This window comes from Fringilla coelebs, assembly GCF_963513975.1.
Source record: "Fringilla coelebs genome assembly, chromosome: 8".
NCBI classification, from domain to species: Eukaryota; Metazoa; Chordata; class Aves; order Passeriformes; family Fringillidae; genus Fringilla; species Fringilla coelebs.
In genome coordinates, this window is record NC_140066.1 from 21,547,546 (window position 1) to 21,567,844 (window position 20,299).

General features: G+C 39.0%; 1 protein-coding gene across 1 annotated transcript in view; it reads right to left on the minus strand.

Moving 5' to 3' along the window:
* BTAF1 (B-TFIID TATA-box binding protein associated factor 1) overlaps positions 1-19,832 on the minus strand; it is a 42,965-nt gene extending 23,133 nt beyond the window's left edge. The window contains exons 1-8 of the mRNA XM_084210607.1: positions 19,507-19,832; positions 10,414-10,537; positions 9,308-9,422; positions 6,810-6,956; positions 4,838-5,001; positions 4,410-4,546; positions 3,638-3,749; positions 2,283-2,351 (exon numbers count right to left, since the gene is read on the minus strand). Coding sequence (XP_084066733.1) covers positions 2,283-2,351; positions 3,638-3,749; positions 4,410-4,546; positions 4,838-5,001; positions 6,810-6,956; positions 9,308-9,422; positions 10,414-10,537; positions 19,507-19,520 — 882 coding nt within the window. The 5' untranslated portion in view covers positions 19,521-19,832. The remainder of the gene's footprint in view (positions 1-2,282; positions 2,352-3,637; positions 3,750-4,409; positions 4,547-4,837; positions 5,002-6,809; positions 6,957-9,307; positions 9,423-10,413; positions 10,538-19,506) is intronic.
* Positions 19,833-20,299: the final 467 nt, after the last annotated feature.

Consider the following 20,299-nt stretch of genomic DNA (forward strand, 5'->3'; position numbering starts at 1 on the left):
GACTTGTGGGAATTCTTAGATCAAATCACCAATTAAAATATTCACCTGTCCAAAAATCAACTTCCTTTTCCCCAAGTATTTGCCAGCTTATGAACAGAAGCATTTAAGAACTGCTTCTATTTTCTAACAGGTCATGATATTTGCAGTAATGTAGCCAACATTCATTTACTTTCACCTCACTATGCAAAATGGCACTAGTTGTCAAAGAGAAGTTTGAAGAGATTACTGTTTTTATTAAGGTTATAAGCTAAAGCAAATCAGTATTATTATAGTTTCAAGCACTTCATGTTTAATATTTTCTATCACTCTCTGTATTGCTTAAACAGAGTTTGGATCCTCACTGAGTATTCTGGAGTCTGCAAAACAAATTTCTGGGAATTTCTATTCTGCATAACTTACAAACCTGCCTTGCTTGACTGGATTTTAGAAATAAGTGAACAAGCAATATGGGAAAGCAAATTATAGGCACTTGCATGCTCTCACCAAACTTGAACAGCTGAACACACTAGGAAGAGTTCTGGAAATAACAAAAGACCAGTAGAAAGATGTGCTAAAGACACACCTGTGTTTCTGGTATTTTTGATACCTAACTGGACTAGTAATTGGCTTCTCAAGGAAAGCTCACTCAAGAGATATGCAAAGTTGCAAAAGCAGAGTTTTCAACTGGGCTCTCATCGAGAGGCCTTTACATAAGTTAGAGGAGAATTAACTTTTTTTTTAAGAACAGTTCAGATACATGCTTGTTGCTAGCAGAAAATTGTTGCATTTCATTTCATGGCAGTAACAACTAGAACTGAGTACTTGGTTGCTCCTCCCTTCACCAGAATATCTTATAGGAAATGCAAACATATATGTCCCCTAGGTACAGCTCAGTGCCTGCTGCTTAAAGCTATAAGCAAGCCAATAAAAAACAGCCAGAGAGTCTAAGTCTTAAAATCTTAATTGTTCATAAACCAACAATTTATTTGGTCCAAGATGGCTCATGAGCTAGGTTTTCCAAGTCAAAAGAAGGAGACTTTGCTAGTTAATGTCTAGTTAATGTCTCAGCTTCTGCAAATACAAACCAGCAAGTCACAAATGTATAAAGGCAATACCAGTAATAGGATTCATCCTGCCTGACTTCAGCTGCCTGTAAGCATGGCAAGCAGTATGAAGTAGTCACCCAGGTGACCTCTAGACATTGCAAGATGCTGCCAAAGAGCCACTTTTAACATACATTTTGAGGCAGGTTAGCCTGCTTTTCCCCCAGAACATCCTGTAATAATGAGTCTGTATTGATCTACTTCCCCTATTAAGATATATGTGCCTTATATCAAATGTACTAAGAAAGCTATGAGAACATCTACATACCAGAAGACAAGTGGACCTGGCCTTCAACTGCAAACAGCCTGCTTTCAAATAAGGTGAGGATTTTTAGCTCAGATGCAGTGATGTGCCACACAAATATAATGATTCTTTTTCTGGGACCAAAATAATTGTGCTGGCTGCATATGATCTATCTCTGTTTCCAAGTTTGAGAGCAAGCTGGCTCTGCCCACACTGACATCACCGAGACTGTGCTACAGATACACATAAGCATGTTAGAGTTGCTGTTAATATTTAACCCTTCACAAGATCAACTCAAGAAAATTAAGTTAGTTGACAACAGTTATGTCCATCTTCTGCAGAAGGAAGTTAGATCATTATCAGCTACTTCATATTTTTACCTGAAATTTCTACTGAAGTCTGTGTAAAATTGTATAAGGACTGAATAAAAAGGTGAGTAGAACCATTCTGAATCTTGAACATAAACAGTCTAAGTAACCAAACATATAGCTTTTGTAGTCACTGAAGGATTGAGTCCCCTTCCTTTGCTAGTAGCTTAGCACTAGACAAACATACCACTGTTGCCAGCAACAGATTCACATAATATTCCTCAAAGTCTTGATGAATCCAAGTTTAATTGCTTAATCTTTTTAACCATAGATTGATGAGATTTTATTTTGCTTGAATTTCAACACTTCCATAATTGTCACTTATATAATGACTGCTTTTCATATCTTTCTCACTCTCCATAAGTGTACATTACACATGGTTTCCATCCCCCTTTAAATGAGTCTAAAAAACACTAAAGTTTGTTAGAAGCAAATTGGTCTTGACTATGTAATCTGTATGCACAAATGATTGAAGTTTTGATATCTGGCAACATTCTCTTAAGTTCTACACATACAATGTTTGCATTTCTGTTGAAGCCCTTTTTAAAAAAACTTTCAGCTCCACCTTAAATAGTGCATGTGTCTTACCTCCCAAGAAGGGTTAAAGAGATCATTGCACACCTCTTCACAAAAGCTTTCCAGAGGCCATTCATTTGCCTAAATCCATAAAAAATTAAGTATGAGATTAAAAAAGAGAGGAATCATGAACACTTCTTATATTGCGGTCTGTGCATACTTCAATGGCTACAAAAAAACTCCAAAAGCTTAAGTACTTTTCTTCATTACTGGACAGAATTGAAAAAACAATCTTCTTCCCTAGCTCAGAAACTTCACTGATTAGCACTGGATCTCTTAAGTAGTTTATGAAGTTTCTGTTAACAGTGTAGCCTCTTCTCTATGGGAATTAATTTTGATGTTCTGGAATTCACCTTTCCTTTAGAAACCATGCTAAAGAAGAAAATTAAGCAGAGTTTCTTACTCTATCCAGTGATCCTTTAAATTTATGAACTTTGTCTTTAAAGAACATAATAGGTAAGTCTCAGTTAGAAAACACACTACAGAACAAAATTGTGTCAATGAATCAGGCAATAAACAGGAAACACATTGCACTTTTCCAAACACATTCCACTTTTTGAAAACCAAAGCATATCCACTATCCCAAAATTTTCTACAAGGAAATTGACATGGCTGTGGAAAGGAATTTTTACTCCCATTATTAAGTTCACATCACATACACAGAGCAACTGAAAGACAGCTAAAAACCAGCAGCTATCCAGCCTGTAGTTATTAATATTTCAGATTAGTTTTCCAACCATTTTTTATGCAAATAAAATTTTAATTACTGAACTATGTCTGGAAAGCTATTTCTGTAGGATACAGACATCTAAATAAAGTCTTCTCAAATAAACTTCTATGCATCATTTATATTCTGGTTTAACATTTCTTAATTTTTAGCTTTTCAGTCTGTTGAAACAAATGCAGTTTTTTTCAAGACTAAGGTAATTGTTTTAATCTTCAACTATTAAAGATAGAATCTAATTCTAAATTAAGCCTAATTAAAGTACAGCAAAGATTAAATAAAGATTAAATAAGCATTTAGATCAAATTATTTGTGGCTTGCTGTAATCCTACCATGTAAGTGTTTAGCACAGTTTTCCAGTTTAATACCCAGGTCTGACACCTGTAGCCACCTACTCGTGTTAATTTGGGTCACAAACTGCTACCAAAGGATTACATGTGTTTTCTTTCTCAATGCTGTAACACAGTTAGAAGCTCACTGCTTCATTATGTATAAAAGTAAGCTGGCCATGACATTCTTCATTCCACTTCCCTGAATGCTAAATGGACTAAAGAATTTGGGCACATGAAGAAATTTTGTTTCCAATTACTCTGCTGAAAAACAGAATGATCTCTCCTGCTAACAGCAGAGCAATATACCATACCTCTTCCTGAGCATTTTCTACCAATGTTTTTGAATCTGTGGCAGGCTGGTTGATGACAACATTTGCAACTTTTCTTCTTTTTTCTTCCGGTTCCCCATCAGTGCTATCATTGCTGAGAAGGAGCAAGTACATGTTTATGAACTCAAGGTATGCTTTAAGGCAAGTAATTACATCTACAACTGACATCTTCAGATACAAAAAGGTATGGCAAGAAGACATAACAAAGAGGCTTAACATTGTGAAATATGCAAGTTAGCGGAGTTTGTATTTAAAAACAAAAAATGCAGTGAGGAGACAGTAGAATGCTGTCCCAAATTCACAATCTGTCTCAGATTTATCCAAGAAACTCAGCAATTCCTAAATAAGATCAAGACTTTTGTTCATCACTCATTATGAGCACAGTGGATACAATAATATGCCACTATAAACTACAATAAAGAACACAGCACACATCAGAAAATTCTAATTTTCTGTATCCTAAATTTTCAGTTGTTCATATTCTTTAAATCCCCTGTTTTCATGCATTATTCTCAGGCCATATTTAATAACCACACATTTCAGCTGTAGCATCCCATTATGTCAAGATGCCTCTGAAGCTGGGTCCTCAACAAAGCTCTCCTGGGAACAAGCACTGCACGCAAGCTTTCCACCATCAGCACAATTAGCACATAAGAGATTTAAGATGCAAAGACTGTAGGAAGTTTCTCAACAGATAAATCAAATCACAATCCCAGCTTAACAGAAATAAAAGGCAACCAGTTCACTATTATACCTCTTCTCATTAGCTTCCACTGCATCTCTGGATCTTTGCTTAGCAAATAGCTTAGCCATTCTTTTGGCTTTATTCTTTTGTCTATTGCTCATACCAGCTCGAAATTCTGAGTCAATTAACTCAGCAGCCTGAAGAGTCTGAAAGAAAAGTCATTCATTGTCAATTCTTCTTATGATGGAAGTCCTGAAAAATTCTCAAACCCACAATGCTCTCAACTTCCCCAACCCTCCATTTCAAACATTTCAGCAGTTTGACATCAAATATTACTAACAAGCAACTATGGGATGTAAGAACTCAGGAGGCCAAAGTACACCACATTAGATGTCAATCATCTTATTTAGAATAGAAATATTATAACCACAGAAGCTCAAATAAAGCAAACCCACTGTATTATTCCTTGCAATCAAATAGCCCAAGGTTTTACCTACAGGTTGTTTGTTTACTAGTAAAACTGAAGAAGGAGAATAGTCCAAATCTTCATCATTGAACAGATCCTCAGTATTCATTCCAATTGCAGCACCCATATCTAAGCCAAGTTTCTTTTGCAGCAGTTTCCTCTGTCGTGCTATCCTCTCTTTAGGATCAATTTCACCTTAAAAAGGGATTTTAAAAGAAGATGTGTCAGATTTCCAACCAGGTATTTTACTGATGACTTTCTCCATGTACATAACAAAGCTAAAATGTACAGGATTCAATTGCACTTGGCTAGTACCATCTCCTAAAACAAATCACACTGATACTCAGGAAGACCTCTTCTGCTACTGCAACTACACAAGTACTTCACCTGTGATCAAGCAAGGTTCATTTTGGAAATGAACAGATGCCACCTCAAGAATGTGTGAAGTTTCAGCACTAACTATAGAACACCTAGGCTTCGGGAGCACCTACAATTGCATTGAAAATATAAGATTTTAGCACCCAAGTAGAATAAAACCTCCAAGCAACCCAAAACTTGTAACTGGTAGGGCTGTCAGACTTCACTCTGTACATGCACAGTACAGAAACGACTCAGGATGAGTTGTTTTTTTGTTGTTGTGGTTTGTTGGTGTTGTGGTAGGTATTTTTTTTTTCAATTACCAGCACAAACTTTTAAGTAGATGACCAATATTGACACAATTCTGGGGTGTACACCAGGCTGAGTAGTAACCAGTAGTTAATATTGTCTATACCAGTAAGGTTTTTTTATCTGCATTTAACTGACAAGCAAATGCAAGCAACTTCCATTCTTTAAAAAATATTTTTCATTTCTAACATCATCTCAAGAATAATTATTAAAGACTGCTAATTCTAAAGATTAAGTTACATTATGTCCATTCATGTTGTCTACTTACTTGAAAAGAGAAGTTGCTACAGAACACAGAAGAGAAAGCAGAGTGTACATTTTCCCATGAGTTAAAAAAAGCAGCAACTAAAGATTTTTGTTTCATTTTCTTAATTTTTGATATTTTATTTCTTATTTATTTTCATTCTTGAAGTTTTTTATGTGAAATCATGTGACACTGGAATAAATATCAAGCTTTTATGAACTGAAGTGTTGGGTTTCATTAGACGAGGTGAAACTCTTACACCACCTTATTAATCTAGCTTAAAAGATGGCAAGCAATAAATTAGCAACCAGCCTGAAGAGACAGGACACTGCTCAAGTTTCAGCAGCCACATATTCTGCTCCTTGCTGAGCTACTGATCTTTTGAGTACCCTGCACAGAACCCATCACACACAGGGAACAAAGGAATCAGGGCTACACAGTCAGATTCTTATCAATAGCATCACTTAATTTGGTGAGGAAACTGGTAGATGACCTGGAACTAAGAAGAGGGAAGTACAGTAATAGCAAAAAAACCCGCTTGTATTAAAATAATTCAGTGCCATTACAATCACAAATCAACTCCCAGCTAAAAAAATAACAGAAAAATGTTAGACAAATCACTTGAAACAAAAAACATCACACAGGCACTGGTACTTGATCTTCCAACTTTGGCAGTCTTATCACAGTATTTTTCATGCAGTCTTTCTATACTTTAAACCTTCAAGCTTTTAAATAAGCCACTTCCTCCTTCTGTATGTGGGAACGCTGTTCAGGTGAAGAACAAGCAGTGAAGTGCCTGCCCCTTTAAAAAAAGTCCACAGAAATCCTTGATGCTTTTTCAGGTTTCCACCCCTTCTTCCCCACTGTAGACACAGTAATACTGTTATGGCAAAAAACCAAACAAACAATACATCCCCCATAAAAAATTGTGTTACTTGAGGAAGAAAATACAAACCACATGTTGAGGAGTAGGTTCTGCCATTATTTCCTAACATTCTGAGAATCCATAGATGGCTAGATTCATAATGCTGCCACAACAGACAGACTTTTTCAAATCAGTAAGTTTTCTTGTCTGCAAGTAAAATATAGATACCTGATTTATCATCTTGGACTTCAAATTCTGCACCAGCAGATCCAAGAAGAGATGCACCATGTTTTAACAACCGACATATATCAAATCTGTCAAAACGCAATCGATCTGTTGAAGGTGAATCTTCATTAGGACTTTCTGAGCCTGGTTCTAGGTAGGAAATAACAATAACATTAGGGACAACACAATGAAATTTTTGTTCAAAATTCTGGCAGAAGATAAAGAAAAAAAAAGATATTATATCTCTCCTCCAAAGAATCAGCAGACATACAGCATTTTAATTCAAGTATAAAGACTCCATTTCACAAAGACAAACTGAAATAGGTCACTAAATCTACCTGAAGAGGAAAAAAAAATGTTTTTCCCTTGATAAATTTAGCTTTTTAAAATCTTGGACACTGACCTACCACCCGGCCTCCTCTGTACACACAGGGCCAGCTTACAGTTTTGAACTGCACATGGTTCACAAATAGCATCACAAGCATACCAACACTGCTGCATATCCCTACCCGCCAAGCATCCAAAGTTGGGAACCTGGAGAGTGTCTCAACAGGTGTGGGAGAAAGGGCTGCTGACACCTAGCAGTGAGCTCTTCTCAAACAGTACCTTTTTCTTAAACACACAATTATCCTTTCAATTTCATTAACAATCCGATAGGCAGAGGTGCCAGAACTGGACAATGCATTTAAAAGGGTGCTGTACTCTAAGACTAACAGGTTACCCAACTTCCATTTAAAAAAGGCATGCTAGAAGTAATCCTTGAACTAGACAAGTGAAATTAACTTCTATACTTCGTAAGATAGAGTATATGGTAGCAGAGTCCCCACCTGTGGTAGAAGGGGATGAAACTAGATAATCTTTGATGTCTTTTCCAATTCAAACTATTCTATGATTCTATAACTAAATTATTAAGTATATGGATAAATATTATTCACTGGGAGAGAGAATTGCTCTGGAAAAAAACACCTTTCAATAACCTGATTATCAATGTCCTTAAAGAGCTGCAACAAGTGGATAAAGGGCATTCAGTGAACATAATACATTTAAAAGCTTTTGGCAAGGATTCATAGGAAAGAATAAATCAAAAGAACCAGGTTAGCACAGAGCTGGGGAGAACATCCTTTTACAAACTGAAAGGTAGAAATTAGTTCTGGAGTCCACTGGGGCACCAATCCTTTAACTGATGGAAAAGACATTCACTAATGCACTCTTCTCCAAGCACACAGGTGACACTAAACTCTCTTGGGCAGCCCAAAGTCACAATGGCACTAAGGAATCCAAGGAGGACTCTCAGAACAGACTAATGGGCAAATAAACATACAAGGTGTAAAATGAGTAACCTAAACCATGCCTACACAACACTGCATTCAATAACAATCTTGGAGGCATTTCTGACAGCTTTCTGTATTCATCTGTTTATTGAGCAGTGAAAGCCAGGGCAGATGACAAAGTACTGGGTCTCACCCTGAAGGACACTGATGGCAGGACAAAGCACATCATTTTGTCACTGTGTGTAAATTTCAGTACTCTAGGGATGCAGGCAGACTGTGTGGAGTTCTGTGCATCTCAAGGAGGACACAAGTAAGAGAAAGCACAGAGAAAAAAAAGTTTTGTAAAAGACAAAGCAGCTTGTGAAGAAAGACTGAAGAGACTGCAAATCTTCAATATGAAGAGAAGCTGTTGGAAGAGAGCAAATATGATGGTTTACAAAAATAAAGACAATGGACAAGAAAAATTCAGAACTTGCTTGTCAAATGCAAAGCCAACAGAACTGGGAGGCACCACATGAAACAAATATGAGATCATCTCAAACAGATGTGAGTTTCATTGTTGCTGTTTTAGGGGGGGTGTGTGTCTGTTTTTAAACAAGTCGGTGAATTTCTGGAACCTGTGACACAAAGCTGTGAACACAGACAGTACCAATGGATTTGGACAAAATCACTTAGTCCATAACTCAACAATTAAGGAAACTAACAACCCAAACATGATGATTTCAGATGAAAAGAAACAGAACAGACCTGAGCAAACTGCCATGTCACCTTCCTCAAAAAGGTGCTCAGATTAAGGGAACAGTGAAGAAAAGAGTTCCTGCAAACTATCAGGACAAAGTTGATTGGTTAAACATTTTGCTATTTTACTAGTTATTCCTTTTCTTTATAAAGGCTTTATGAGGGTACAAAGCACAGGAATTCTAGAAGAAATAAAGGTCAGGTAAACTCATCAGGAGCATCTAAAGCCAAAGAGGTTTACTTACAGTCCTACTTCACAGAATCATAGAATAGTCTGAGTTGGAAGGGACCCAGATGGATCATCAAGTGCAGCTTTTAAGTGAGTGGCCCATACAAAGACCAAACCCATGACCTTGGCATTATTAGCACCCTGCTCTAAACAACTTACATGCAAATAAAACCTACAAATGACAGATGGCTTGAAAAGCCTCATATCACAGACAGTTTGCATAAGATAAACAATGAGTTATACACAGTTAATTTAAGGAGCACCTTGTTTTGATCTTGGAGTTGGATTCCACTCAGGTACATTTTTCACTATTGCTTCGACAGCCTGGCCAGCCGCAATACGAGTATCCCAATTCGTGCTTCTTAAATACACTAACACCTTGAAGGAGAGATAAATAATAAGAATTTGCTTAAAATGCACTTCCAAAAAAATCCATCAGCTGTTATGCTCTATTAAAATATGGATTAATATAACATTCAAACCAAAAACACAAAGGACAAAAAAAAAAACAAACCAAGAAATGCCATCAGCCTTCTCTATATTGCTCACTGCTTAGCAGAACACTTGCCAGAGCCAGACCTTAAGACTTTATAAGATATATTTAGTCCAATCAGTTAAACTGAAACTTCATTTCCTCCAGGTACTGAACAAGGCTTGAGACATGTTTTTATTTTTTGGGTTGGTTGGTTTGTTGCTGGCTTTTTTTCTACAAGGAAGCATTCAAAATTAACAGACCTTAAAACCCTGAAGTAATTTAACCCAAGAAGAGATACAACATGGGTCACTTGAAGCAATATATGCTCTTCTAAACTAATTTATCACTATGTCACACATCTGGAAAAACTATTTCTTTCTCTGGAAGTAGTCTGACATTCATGATTCCTTGGCCACTCTGTTGAGAGCATCAATTGTGGTGACAGCACCTGTTCAATAAGAACAGAACTGAGGTCACCGAGCCATTTCCACCTGTCAGACATGGACTATTTTTGGTGGTTTTACTAGACTTGGTCAGACTGAAGTCTCAAGCTAATGGAAAACTCTTCCCAATTTCCAGCCCTTTTAAGACATACAGCCTCTGACTTTTTTAATGCTTTATCACACAAGTAATAATCTTTAAAGGCAAGTGCAGAAATTTTTGTAAGGCAGTAGAGCTTCTCTTTATAGAAGAAGGTTTGAACTGACAGCAAATACTATCAATACTGAATGCTAAGTGAAACCTCAAATAATCATTTCAGAAGCTGACAGAACAGTACCTTTAACAGAAGCAGCCCCCAAGATCACAATGCATTTTCCTCTCCCCACAGAAGCACACCCCTTTAAACCAGTTTGATTCTCATCATTAAAGTACTAGGGAAAAACATATGCTTACTTTAGATAAGAGATTATTCAGTTCATGAGGATGCAGTTTCACTACTTCCCCAAGTTGCTGTGCAGCTGCTTTTCTTGTTACAGGTGTTGTACCAGTGTCCAGTAAAATAAAGAGACGATCAAGCCTAAATGTGATTGACAAAAACCGAGAAGTTATGCTATTCATAGCTCAGTTGTCCATTTCTATTAATATTCCCCCACATTTTTCAGTTTATATAACTCAAAGAGAAGAGATGTCTGTCTGAAGACTGCCAGTTGGCAGTGTGAATACTGTACTACTTTTCTAACACTAAGCATAGCTGTACTAAAAGCACATTTAATTTGGTAACAAAAAAAAAGTAACTGTAAGAAATGCTAGTTTAAAAAATCTTCAGTTACAAGAAAAAAATTAATTGTTCCTGTCCTTGTTCTGTGATAGAACATTTTCAATCTTGAAACATAAATATGCTGTGAGTGATCACCAAATTCTATTTGATAGAAAAAGCAGAGGGCTCAGCTGACAACACAGCCTGCTACCTGCAACACCAAACTCTGCTTCTCCAGGATGACAAATTTTTACTTTTCACATCTTTTCCTCCTAATTACCTGGAATACAGAAAACCAAACCTACTGTATTTACAGCTTGGAAGTCATCTGATGCTTCTGTTCTTGCCACAAAATACAGGGATTTAACCAGCAGATCTGTTTCCACAGTAACTCTTGTATTTAGTGAAAGACTCCAATCATCTATTTGCAGAACAATTCATTTCTTCCTTGTTTAGTTACTGAATGAGAAATAAAGTCTGTCTTTATGTATATAGTCACATAACTATCTAGATACTCAAATCTCTGACTGAAGTTTGAAGTATTCATTATTCCCTCCACTATCAATGGATTGATCAGAGCTCCCTAATGAGTGCCAAGTTTATGCCTTAGTTCTTGGGCAGCATGAGGTTATTACTGAATACAAATCTAGAACCTGTTCACACAGTGCAATTAAAATTGTTCGTTCCAGCCTTTTCATAAAAGTACTCCTCCTACAACCGTAACAATACGAAACCAGACCTTACACAGCAGTGAAGCTCACCTAGACCAGCCTGGCAGAATAAAGATATAGGCATCCTGTCTTCATAACCACACATCCTTGGTTTGAGCACACACAGGAAAGGACAAATGCCTTGTCCCTGTCAGTCTGCTGCTACTAATTACATTTCATGTAAATTGCCTTTGACATTAGTTCAAATAATGTAAAAAGAAAAAAAATCCACCAAAACCTCTTTCCAACATCACTGCATTTTGTATTTTCTTTGGCATGCTTAAATTGCACCTAATCATGAATATACTTTGATGGGTCACAATACAATAGGAATTGCAGTGCAAGGCCAAGGCAACACCAAAACCCAAACACTCTCATAACTGGAGGTATGAGATTAAGTATTCATCAGATTTAAAATAATTATAACTTTTTAGACACAATTCTGCTATCTGCCATCCTAGAAACAATTGTCTTCCTACTACTAAAAAGGTGAGCTTATTTCAATCTTAGTAGATAAAACTAGAGTTTCAATTGCTATTATTTACTACTTAGTAAGTTGTTTTAAAGTCACAAAAATTAAACCCCAGATATATTTAATCCAGCAGTTTTGTGCAATCAGACAGTCAAGGAGAAAAAGCTTTACAGATCCAACACTTCTGAATCCCTTATAGTGGACTAGTCATGAGAAACATACCAGGTACCTCATTAGTTGCCAGTATTTTTTCTCAAGTACTTTTGAACAGTAATAACCCAACCTTATTTGCAGCAGTCACTATTATTCCATACAAAACACAGCAGCTTTCAGAACCACCACTGTTTGCTCCAACTTCCTTGTTCCCACCCCTTTCATTCTTCAGCTCTCTGTGAAACTCTGGTGTTCCATACTCAAGTTTGTGATTTAGTACCACAGGCTCCTTTAATTATCAAATTCTCTTTTTTTATCTCAAAGTCAAGTACCATGTGTAACTGTGACCACTTCCCCAGCTAGAACTCTTCATGAGTCAAAACAGGAGGAAACCACTAAGCCAGCCTACCCTCAAAAACTCAACCCGAATTCCAGACGTAGTTACAACACTGCATCTTCACTCCTAAAAACCCACAACTTTCTGAAGCTGTGTTACCTGCAAAATACAGCTTGTTTTCTTGGAGTTTTCTTTAACGTACAGTGTGCTTGATTTGGAATTTGTTATTTTAAACTGTAATCTGCTTAACTTACACACAAATGCCAACCAAAAAAAAAATCTTTCACTTGTCTGACATCACTACAGGAAGGTTTCAGCTTTCAACTCCAGCAAAATACATGGAAACAGGACTAGCAAACACAGCCAACATCTGACTAACAGTAGTCCTGGTCACACTAATCATTCTCTTTTCCTCCCGCAGAAGGATGTAAAATTCCCAAACTGATAATATTTTGGAGCTATTGAGATTTTCAAATTGAGTGTTGGTGCAGCACAGTATGGCAGAGCCTGAATTCTGCACGAGTTGGAAGGGTAGCACTGAAAAAGTTGCCTATGATCAGCAGTGCTAGTTGGTTTGCTTTTCAAATCAAAGCTTTCAGTCTGAGTTTCACTAAGAATGAAAAAACCTACTAAAGATTCCAAACAAATTAGCTTTGACCTGCAGTTTAAAAAAGAAGTTTCCTAAGTTCTGACAAGGTTTTCATTTTCAGAACAAACTAGCAGTTTCTAAACAAATTACTAAAGCCAAAGAGAACCAAGTTTTCTAGTGGCATGTGGTTCTCTGCTTCTCTTGCTAGACAGAGCTGTAAACAGGGCACCACGTGCCTCACATCATTCCCAGAAGAGTGGAGCAATGTGGTAGAGTGAGATGCTCTACAATGCAGCTAAAATTTTTAATTATTTTATTAAATACAACAACTCTGTAAAAAATTTGTTCTAAGCCTATGGAAGACACAAGCAAACGACAGAAACACAAGGAATACTTTGGGGAAAAAAACTATTAAAATAAAAAATGTTTATAAATTATTATGAAAAATAATTGTAAATTATTATGAAAACAAATACCAATGCATGCTAAAAATTAAAGATATCTCTAGAACTACTTCTGCACTTAACTGCTGCAATCAGAACTTAAAAATACCAAGTTCTTCACTTTCAACTCCTAAACAATGGTTTAGATCCTTCTGTCATCCTCCAATCCCATGTTAACTACCTCTCATCAACGGGACAGCAACCATACACAACTTTGGTATGAACTCATGCTGTATGAGCTAGCACAAAGCACTACCTTGCTCAAAGAGGTAAATAACTTCTTCCTCTCACTTTGGAAATCCAAGATTTTTCTAGTCTCTGTTGAAGTATATCAGAAAAACACAACTGAGAGCAACAATTCAAAGTTCTTATGATCAGCACTCCACCCAATAATTTTTTTTTCTAAGAAACAACTTTCACAGACACAAAGTCCATTAGAAATGTTTCTGATACAGACATCAATGCAGGTACTTAAGAACAGGCATCCAGTATCATCTGAGATGCTTCACCTACAGAAGAGCCACCACAACTAAATGGTGGCACTCTCCAGGTACCACAGTGATTCATCTTCTGGTCACCAGTTTTGCACATTCAGCACTGAACCAAGTTAGACATGACCCTCATCCAGGCACAGGAGGCAATAAATGACATGTTCTGTTCTTCATGCCAATCTGCAGATCTTTGCTGCTGCCCCAAACAGAGGGTTGTTCTCCATTTGAAGGGGCAGTTGTCATACTATTTAAAGTGAACCTTACAGCACTCCTGTGGAAACAGGATGATGTGGATTTGAGAGCCCTTCAGCTCCAGAGGCATTAGAAAGCTAGTAGCTGCATAATTAATACCAATATACAGGTGTAAGCAACAGTCTCTTCAAAATGTTTGCAAAACAACACACATTCAGCTGCACTGTATAAAGATCCCAACTGTCCCAGTGTCAGTGTCCTGACTGGACTGGATGTCCACAGGACTTCAGATGATGAAACTTCCCATTTATTGCTTTCAGTGGAAGCTTAAAAGGGACAGTGACCTGATCACTGCTGCTCATGAAAGATCTGTTTGGACTTTACATCTCTGTGCCCCAGCATGTTACACTGTCCTGAGAATAATCTTTAATAGTAAAGGCCATCTGGTATGAACACCTTGCAACTACCTTAGCATATCCTCCAAGCCATTAAAATTGTGTGACTGTACAAAATATCCTCAATGGCATGGTCCCTGGAACAATAATGTCAAGCTCTGCCTAGAGCTCTTTGAAAAGCTGCTAGCTAGCACCCATCAGAAGGCAATGGAATCCTCTTAGGAGTTGATATTTACAACATCCAGAAAACTTCCTCCCAGGCACAATTTCTTAATACAGAAATAGCCCAGACACCTTGAAAACATCCCTAAATTAAACTTTAGACTTGACAAGGGTGAAATTCAACCTAAGTTCTAATGGAGTCTGACTTTTCTCGTTGACCTGACAGCCCTCTGCTGTCACTTCATCATTTGGTCAAATCCCAGCTTGGTCAGCTCTAAACACTTGCTCACATGAACGGTTAAGTAATCAAATAAGCAACTTTCAAATATAGAATCAGCCAGTAAGAGAAAAAAAACCCACTCAACAGATTTCAGAACAAAACATAGAAGTGCAATGATATACAAAGAATGGATTGTGATTTAACTTCTCCTAGGTGTGCAAACAGTTATGAAGGTGGGACTGTGGACAGTGAAGAAATCGTGTTTCCCATACAGCAGCTGAAGGAACATCTGGAATGAAACAACAGCTCCATGACCACACCAGGTCACAGCACCATACACTGCATATGGAATCCAACCAAATGCTAAAATTAGTATAATTTATTCCATATGGACTGCTTATTTCATCTATGACCTACAATTTCATGCTGTGCAAGTTTTACTTGTAAACTATTACATATGTATCTCCAACTAACAATGCACCCCAAAATGTGACCAATTACATTACAAAACCTGTGAGAGAGAATTGCAAGTTGAAGCAGCTGTCAGGACAGACTAATACAAGATGTGTATCAGTAAGTTACAAAGTGACTATTCAAATTCCATCTGCTGGAGCAGGTTGGCATTATCAGCACTCAATCCTGACTTTCAATTTTCACATCAGTCTATTAGAAAAGTGTGTCTGAGAAACTGAGAGCTCTATCTCATTTGGGCAGCAGTGCACATGCTAGCTCTGCTTCCCCCCTTCCCATGTCTGTATCAGCCCTCCCACAAAGAGCAGCACAGAAGGCAGTCCACTGTTCTGGTCCTCAATCTCCACCAACAAGGGAAGAGTTACATTATTCTACCCCCCATTTTGAGTCTGAACTCCCATAAATACATTGGTTATAGAATACCTATTCTAATGCTTTGGGCATAGTTCTTTAAGCAGTCGTGAACACATACTTGCTCAGGTTAACTTTTGCTTTTTATGCAAGAGTAGCTTTTAGCTTCAACAGAAGCTAAAAGCTGAATTCTTCATAGAGAAAGTCTGTGATAACCTCAAAAAAATGTCTAAAAGGTATTCAGTGCACATAAAAGATTTTTGATGCAGTATTCAATTTGAAATGTTACAACAGTCATGATGCCAGCCAGTGCAGCCACTTGTTCTTGGGAAGTCACAGCCCTACATTTCAAAAGCTGAGAGCAATACATGAGGCTTGCTTAGTTCACAAGAATTTTACTCTCACAGCCTTTTGACATTATTTATTTTGAAATAAAAACTAGGTACCTAATCTACATATTACCAGTCATACACAAATTCAAGCAAACAAAAGCACTGAAAACTCTAAAAAAGGGTATTAATCTTACACAAATCAAATCAAAAATGGGTGGCAAGAGCAGCAAACAATCCCCTCTATATTTCTGTAAGGAACTGTCTGGAACATACCCTGAAGAGGTTGCCTTCAAGGTATTTCAGGGAGAACTTAAAGGATATACCAACTAAAATAAAATTGTCTACTCTTAATGCACCTTACCAGCCTCCTAATTTTGTTACATTTTAAAAGTACATTGGTTCTCCTTCATACTGCGAAGGCATTCATAACCGGGAGAAAGGCATTAACACCTTGGTGTTAGAATAACACAAGGTGCCTTTAAACACATAAATAAACTGGAAAAAAGTTTTATTAGATACTGAAAGATTATCATAATTTTATTACCTACTAAAACTCTACCATCCTGAGTAATCTATGAGTTGTCATCCTCTTGGAAGTATTACTTTCCCTTCTGAAGTATCTTAAAGGATCACTAGTGAGCCACTGCAATTGTTCACTTGGATCATGCACCTTGTAGGAATGAAGCTGAACCAAAACTCTTCACTTCCTTTTTTCCTTCTCAGTTCCACTATCAAAAACATTGGGATTTTTTTATCAGCTATGCAAACATTATACTACTTCATCTGTAAAATGAAGTTAAGTGACAGAGATTGGTGACAGAAGCTAAGGCCTACCAAATTAGCTTGCACATTCACAGAAGGAATACCAACCTTCCCACCCACCTATCCCTACTTCTGGAGGATGGTGTTCATTAATCTCTCCAGCATAAACTACCAAAGAGATGAACATATACAGTGCAAATATTCTGCAACATCTTTTGGGATGAGGTATCTACTGTTTCACTTCATGTCTGTTTTCCAGAGCATCAACACAAACATTTTACACAGGGAGGTCTTCAATCCATGTAACATAAAATGCAGAATTAAATATTAGACTTTTTTTGTCAATAGGTTACAATTAGTTACAATTACTTTTAAGATGACCTTGCTAATAGCAAAGCTGCACTTTCTCAATCTAATCTGGAGGTATTTTAAAGCATTCCCTATGTTTTTTTGGATCTCCCTGAACAGATTAGGGTTTTGAGAAAGGTTTTCAATGGACCAAAAAGCAGAAACTAAACTTTCCTGGGAAAACAACCACCTGATAATTTATTGGTTTGAAAATGTAACACTACACCAACCCTCACTTCCAAAAAAAGTTATTTTTAAAACAGTTGTTCCAATACAGAACTACCCTGATGAAATTATTGTTAATAGTAATGTTTGGTATGCACTCCATACAGACTGTAGGCTTTAGAGAAAGATTAAATTGAGCCAGCCTCTTCCTCACTCTCCAAACTTGTAGAGGTAAAGAGGCATTCAACAATGAAATATTACAGTAGTCCATAAAAAAAAGTAACTGTAACTACCTAGAGGAAAAGTGGAATTAGAACAGATGCTGGACCAACTAAACCAAACAAAAAATAGTTATGTGGCTATATACACAAGTGCACAAACAATTGTTTATAATATGTCTGAATGGGAAGGACCTTTGAAGTTCAGTGTTCTGAAGAAAGGTATCTTTATTTACAAAAGCAGCACTGACACTGTATCAGCGTTCCTATGGTCCAGCAGCAGAAAGGAAACACCATTTATCAGGAGCTGCTGTCTAACTTCAAAGGGACTAGACAAAATTTACACACTATCACTTAAAATCATATAAACATTGGTGCTCACCAGGGATATTCAAGATGTTTCAGCACTCCAAAATACATATTCTTTTACCTAAGTTACACGTGAAGCTGAAACGACTCTGTACCAACTCACCAGTATTACAGCACCTCTACTGAAGCTCAGTACCTTGTGTTCAATTGTGCAACACTTGGATACTACAACTTGAATCTGAAGCAATATATAACACTACCATTAACACACCAGCTTTCAATGCTTCACATTGAATCTTAGAATCTGAGCCACATCTAGTTTTACTTTCAGTTCCCAAAAGGTGTTAACTAAATCTCTGTACCTCTGCTTTCCACTAAAGCAGCCTTGGTAACTGAAATGGAAATCAGCCTTTAGAGCAGCCACAGCCTCAGCACACAGCTGAAAAGCTCTATCTTGATATTCCTGTTAGCCCCCATATCACATGTACATTAGCCAAGTCGGTTAAGCAGACTGACCAGACCTAATGCAATTAGACGACTCCTCTACTTTACATGATGACTTATTTTAATGTACACGGTAATCTTGTTACAGCAATCCTTACTACTTCCATGTTCTTCTGGACAGATTTGGGGGATGAGAAAAAGCCACAACAAACATATAACAAGTTGATAAAAAAATAAGAGTAGAATAAAACAAAGAGATACTTTGTAGAAACTACAAAGCTTAAAATAAAACACCTGCTACTAGAAGTCTCTAAAAGGTACATTGCTGCCATTAATTCTGATGAAGAATGGATTTCCATTATAAATGTGCACGCCTTTACTTTGCTACACAGAATTGCAAACTTATTCACACAGAGCTACTGAAACAGAATTTACTTTTGTGATAGCACTTTAGAAGTACAGATACTATAACACGTGACTTGGAGCTAATCTATCACAAGCTTAATTTGGATTTATGGTTTCCTTTAAATTATCCTGTTTGGAAGCTTAACCCGCCCGTTTCACACACACGCACCAAAAAAAAAAAAAAAAAAAAAAAAAAAAAAAAAAAAAGGAAAAAAACCCCAGGAATTTGTGCTCAGCATTTTTTATAAAACAGCTCTGTTAAGACACACCTCTGTATCTGTGAATGCTTTAAACGCTGGCACACCCCAGAGCACATGTGTGCAAGCAGATACTGCCCAACATTTTGAGGCAGAGCCAGAATACACTGATCACTTTTCTCCATGAAAGCCTGTTTTATTTTGGTTACTTTACAACTAAAGGCTCTGAAACGCAAAAACGGTTTCTCGCCAGTTTCTGGGACTCAATAGAATAATCTCCTATTCCCTAGCAGTTTAGCCACCCTAGCAAAGACTGGCCAACAAAACGAAGGTGTCGAATTCAGGAGGAAGCCCGAGACGCCCCAGGCAGAGCCCCTGCGGCCCGAGGAAGGGAGGGGGCACGGGAGTCAGGCCAGGCCAGGACGCAAAGCCAGGCTCCAGAGCACGCAGCCACCCCCAGACCCCAGCGGGGCGGCCGCGGCGAGGTCTCCGCAGCTCCCGAAGCAAAAGGAGATGGAACGCGGGCACCCCTCCTCCCCCCGCACGAGGCCACACGGAGAGCCGGGAGCGCGGGGTCGCCGCTGTCGGCCCTACTTCCCCCATTCTTCCCAGCTCCCACCGACCTGGAGACGGCCATGGCCGCCCGGAGCCGGGCCTGGCTGACGGCGGGCGGCGGGACGGGGGGGCCGGGGTGCTGCCCGGGCGGAGGACGCTGGGCCTCGCTCGGGCCTGGGGCGCCGCACCCGGCCTCGGCCCCGCCGGCGATCCGCGGGCAGCGGCTGAGCGCGGCAGAGGCCGGCGGCGGTCGGAGTGTCGCTCCCCCGAGCGGGGCGGCGGCGGCGTGGGCGGCAGCGGCGAAGGACCTTCGGAGCGCGGGTTAAAGCCTCGATTCCCCCATCACCGGGGCGAAGCCCAATGCCTGGTTTTATATGAGCAGCCATCTTGTATTTATTCCCTTCCTCCATGAGAGCCGCTTCCTGATTGGCAAGAGCGCCCAGCCGCAGCCAATGGCGGGAGCGCTTCTAAGAGCAAGGAGGGCGGGAGCGCGCAGCGCCCGCACTGAGCAGGATCGGCCATGGAGCCCGCCGGGCCGGCTGGGGGGCGCCAGCCTCTGCCGGGGCGTTCCATCTGCAGGGCGATGGAGGGGGGCGAACTCAAAGGAGAGCGCCGCAACCCCGAACCCCGAGGGGACAAAAGGACACGAGAGCGCAGAGTAAACGATTTTCCTTTCATGTCCACTGGGTGTTGGCCCTTCTGCCCCGCCAACACGGCGGAACAGGGCGGTCGGTGTTCGCCGAACCAACGGCACACCCCCTCCCTCTTGCCAAGGTCCGCCGTCTATCGGCCATACCCGGTGCTGCGGCGCGAAGTCGCTGCCCGTAGAACTACAACTCCCGGCATGCCCTGCGCAGTGGC